At 50.0% G+C, this 5,000-nt stretch overlaps 1 protein-coding gene across 1 annotated transcript in view; it reads right to left on the reverse strand.

Moving 5' to 3' along the window:
• Window positions 1–179: 179 nt before the first annotated feature.
• The window catches only part of flot1a (flotillin 1a), a 9,673-nt gene continuing 4,852 nt past the window's right edge, over window positions 180–5,000 (reverse strand). The window contains exons 8-13 of the mRNA XM_056582713.1: window positions 4,251–4,403; window positions 3,399–3,580; window positions 2,445–2,490; window positions 1,367–1,504; window positions 470–634; window positions 180–203 (exon numbers count right to left, since the gene is read on the reverse strand). Of these exons, the coding sequence (XP_056438688.1) occupies window positions 186–203; window positions 470–634; window positions 1,367–1,504; window positions 2,445–2,490; window positions 3,399–3,580; window positions 4,251–4,403 (702 nt within the window). The 3' untranslated portion in view covers window positions 180–185. The remainder of the gene's footprint in view (window positions 204–469; window positions 635–1,366; window positions 1,505–2,444; window positions 2,491–3,398; window positions 3,581–4,250; window positions 4,404–5,000) is intronic.

Raw genomic sequence — 5,000 nt, forward strand, 5'->3', positions numbered from 1 at the left:
ACAAGACAGATGCAGGGTAGGGGTGTGGTGAAGCTTTAACACACGGGGAGGGGGGGGGGGGGGGGGAGGGTCTGACGGGTACACAGGGGGCGGTTGGGAGGGGCGGGGTTAGTAAGGCAGTAGAGACATGCAGCAGACCCAGACGGGGTATTGACTGGCCGGCCACAGGGTCCAGAGGACCCCCTTCAGCCAGAACAGGTCACCTGGTGGCGGGGGGGGGGGGGGGGGGGGGAGAGAGAGAGAGAGAGAGACAGAGATGTTATTAATAGTGGGTGTAAGGGAATACTACTAACACAGCGTGTGGGCGGGTTGGTGTGCATTTTTTTTTTTTGTGTGCATTTTTTTTGTGTGTGTTGATATATGCATATGCATTTGTGTGTTTATCTGTGTGTGTGTGTGTGTGTGTGTGTGTGTGTGTGTGTGTGTGTGTGTGTGTGTGTGTGTGTGTGTGTGTGGGGGGGGGTTTTACCTGGGAAATACGGACACCAGTGAGTTTCTCCACCGTCTCCGGGAGGCGTGTCATGATGTCTAGCACCTCCCCCGTCAGCTTGGACGCGCCCACTTCTCCGCCCCCGCTGGAAATCATGGTCACCTTGTGGGCGGCGGAGAGGGGCCTGGCAATCTCTTCCGCCATCTGGTGGACAACAGGGGGAGGTCAGCGCTGAACAGCAGACAGCCCAGTGGGATCCAGTAAATCCTTGCACGATTCAGTTTCCCCACACTCTGTTAACATTGTTTAATTTGTCTAAAAATACTTTTTGGATTTTGGATGGTTTAAACCTTAGAGGGACAGTGGGTTCTGATCTAGAGAGGTGGTTTAAAGGGACAGTGTGGGTTCTGATCTATAGAAGTGGTTTAAAGGGACAGTGTGGGTTCTGATCTATTGAGGACACTGTGTTCTGATCTATAGAGAGGTGGTTTAGAGGGACAGTGTGTTCTGATCTATAGAGAGGTGGTTTAGATCAGGATCAGAACACACTGTCCCTCTAAACCACCTCTATAGATCAGAACACACTGTCCCTCTAAACCACCTCTCTATAGATCAGAACACACTGTCCCTCTAAACCACCTCTCTGTGGATCAGAACACACTGACAGTGTGTTCTGATCTATAGAGAGGTGGTTTAGAGGGACAGTGTGTTCTGATCTATAGAGGTGGTTTAGAGGGACAGTGTGTTCTGATCTATAGAGGTGGTTGAGAGGGACAGTGTGTTCTGATCCACAGAGAGGTGGTAAAGAGGGACAGCGTGTGTTCTGATCCAAAGACAATTGGCTTAGAGAGACAGTGTTTGTTCTGATCTTTAGAGATGGTTTAGAGGGACGGTGTGATTTATAGGTGGTTTACAGGTGGTTTGTAAGTGTCTGACCAGAGGCAGTTTCTCCAGCAGCATGTCCACCATGGCTCCCTCTTTGTACTGCTGGAAGGCTTCGGCCTTCTTGGCCATCTGCTCTGCCTCCGCACGGCCTTTGGCCTCCACCGCAAAGGCCTCCGCCTCGCCCTTCATCTGCAGAGGACATCACATCTGAGGTTAGGTACAGATGTGATACCGAGGGAAGGTACAGATGTGATACAGATGTGAAATAGAAGTAAGGTACAGATGTGATACAGAGGGAAGGTACAGATGTGATACAGAGGTTAGGTACAGATGTACGGTACAGAGGTAAGTTACCGATGTGATACAGATGTGATGCAGACGTTAGCAACCAGATGTGTTACAGATGTGATACAGAGGTTAGGTACAGATGTAGGGTACAGAGGTTAGGTACCAGATGTAGGGTACAGAGGTTAGGTACCAGATGTAGGGTACAGAGGTTAGGTACAGATGTAGGGTACAGAGGTTAGGTACAGATGTGGGGTACAGAGGTTGGGTAACAGATGTAGGGTACAGAGGTTAGGTACAGATGTGGGTACAGAGGTTAGGTACAGATGTAGGGTACAGAGGTTAGGTACAGATGTAGGGTACAGAGGTTAGGTACAGATGTGGGGTACAGAGGTTGGGTAACAGATGTAGGGTACAGAGGTTAGGTACAGATGTGGGTACAGAGGTTAGGTACTGATGTAGGGTACAGAGGTTAGGTACAGATGTGGGGTACAGAGGTTAGGTACAGATGTAGGGTACAGAGGTTAGGTACAGATGTAGGGTACAGAGGTTAGGTACAGATGTAGGGTACAGAGGTTAGGTACAGATGTATGGTACAGAGGTTAGGTACAGATGTGGGTACAGAGGTTAGGTACAGATGTAGGGTACAGAGGTTAGGTACAGATGTGGGTACAGAGGTTAGGTACAGATGTAGGGTACAGAGGTTAGGTACCAGATGTAGGGTACAGAGGTTAGGTACAGATGTAGGGTACAGAGGTTAGGTACAGATGTAGGGTACAGAGGTTAGGTACAGATGTAGGGTACAGACGTTAGGTACCAGATGTGTTACAGATGTGGGACTCACCCTGATGGACTCGGCCTCAGCCTCGGCTGCCATGATCATTTGGAGACTGTAGGGACAGACAGGAAGCATAGTTGGAAAGACAGGAAGAACCGTTTGGACGACAGGAAGTACATTAACAAACACATGAAGTACAGTTAGAAAGACAGGAAGTACAGTTACATGGACAGGAAGTACAGTTAGAGAGACAGGAAGTACACTTAGAAAGGCAGGAAGTAGTTAGAAAGACATGAAGTACAGTTAGAAAGACATGAAGTACAGTTAGAAAGACAGAAAGTACAGTTACATGGACGGGAAGTACAGTCAGAACGACAAAAACGGACTGGCATAAGGTACAAACAAAACGACAGGAAGTACAAACAAACACATGATGTACAAAAGTTAAGTAGTTAGAGATAGATTAGAAGGACGGGTAGCACAGACAGACAGGCAGACAAATAGAAAGGAACAGCAAATTGACAGACTTGAGATTGTAATGTTGATTAAGGGCTATACAAATAAAATATAATTGAAAAATGTAATGTAATTGAATTGATTTGAATTGAATGATGTACCGATAGAGAGACAACAACCGTATCAACACAAAATCAAGTATCAAGGTCCAATTTTCTCTCATAGTAAAGTGTACAACCGCCTAGAGCTGCTCGATTATGGAAAGAATCATAATCACGATTATTTTGGTCGATGTGGAAATCACGATTATCCAAACGATTATTTTTTGAATGTCTTTGAAATTTCGGCTTAAAAAATACACAAATTGTTCAAATCAAAAATAATGTACCGATATGTTTCCAGCTGTGCACTTTCTATAAAACAGTTAATAAAAAAAAAAAATTGAAAACTTTTAGTTTTCTGATTGTTAGACGCTAAACTCGAAACCGCGACCGATATTCGATCAATCGCCCAGCGCTACGACCGCCGGGCGCCGGTGAGAGCCTGGGAGGGCGGCGGCCTCACCGCTGGGCCTCGGCCAGCCTCTCGGTGCGGTATCGCTCAGCCTCGGCGGGCCTCTTCACCCGGGCCTCCAGCTCCATCTCGCGCCTCGTGATCTCCTGCTCCTGCAGCAGGATCTGCTGCGCCCGCTCCACCACCTGCACCTGCATCTTCTCCTCCTCGATGCACTGCTTCGTCTTCGCCACCTGGTGGTGGGAGGGCCGCGTTACAGCAAGGACGACCGGAACAAATAAAACCACAACAACAACAACAACAACAACAACAACAACATGGTGTGTCTTCTATCTCACTGAGCTTTGGGGAACGATATTACAATGGATATTATTATTTAAAAAAATACATTCAGGCATACAAACAACAACAATATACTACTACTACTACCAAGTACTACTTCTAATAATAATAATAATAATAATAATATGCTAATTCAATTTAAATACCTAAAGTAAAGTAACTTTTGAAAGTTTGAAAGTCAAATGTTAGGTTTGAACTGAGGTGGACAGCGTCTATTGGCTAGCGTCGGATTTCACCGCTACTCCTCCCCTTCCGGTTGCTCTTCCGGTTCAAAATAATTTCCCCCCGGCACTATTTTGCATGGACACCGCTGCTGCTTCCCGGGCTTAGCCCCGCCTACACGATTGTGATTGGTTTAAAGAAATAGAAACAGGCCCGCCCAGTTTCCCCACTGATAGATGGCTTGAGGTAGCGTGGCTCCAGACCATTCCACTTGCTGTAGTTTGGTCTGGCTTTGCGAGACTAGGTTTGAACTGAATTGAGCTCTTGGTTGCTAAGGAAACGGGGGTGGGGGAGGGGGGGGTGGTTATAAGGGTGTGGAGGGGGGGGGGGGCGTCGAACCTGCAGCTGATAGGCCATCTCTGACTCGGCCTTCTTGGTGAAGACCTCGATGTCGTAGCTGGCCTTCTTCAGCTCGTAGTCCCGCTGGGCCTTGGCCATCTCGATCTCGTTCTTAAACTGAGCAGAGATCTTCTCCTGCATCGCATGGGCCTCCTGGAGAGAGAGAGAGAGAGAGGGGAGAGGGGGGGAGGGAGGGGGAGGGGGAGAGAGAGAGGGGGGGAGGGGGAGAGGGAGGGGGAGAAAGAGAGGGGAGGGAGAGGGACGGAGAGAGAGAGGGGGAGGGAGGGGGAGAGAGAGAGAGAGAGGGGGGAGAGGGGGGAGGGAGGGGGAGGGGGAGAGAGAGAGGGGGGGAGGGGGAGAGAGGGGGGAGGGAGGGGGAGAGAGAGAGAGAGAGAGAGAGGGGTGGGTGGGGGAGGGGGAAGAAGAGAGGGGAGGGAGGGGGACGGAGAGAGAGAGGGGGGAGGGAGAGAGAGAGAGAGAAAGGGGTGGGTGGGGGAGGAGGAGGGGGAGGGGGAGGGGGAGAAAGAGAGGGGAGGGAGAGGGACGGAGAGAGAGAGGGGGGAGGGGAGGGGGAGAGAGAAGGGAGGGGGGAGGGGGAGAAAGAGAGGGGAGGGAGGGGGACGGAGAGAGAGAGGGGGGAGGGAGGGGGAGAGAGAGAAGGGAGGGGGGAGGGAAAGAGAGAGACAGGGGGAGAGTGACGGGGGAGAGAGACGGGGGAGAGAGAGAGAGAGCGAGAGTGGTGGTAGAGAT

This window comes from Gadus chalcogrammus, chromosome 22 (genome assembly GCF_026213295.1).
Source record: "Gadus chalcogrammus isolate NIFS_2021 chromosome 22, NIFS_Gcha_1.0, whole genome shotgun sequence".
Classification (NCBI taxonomy): Eukaryota; Metazoa; Chordata; class Actinopteri; order Gadiformes; family Gadidae; genus Gadus; species Gadus chalcogrammus.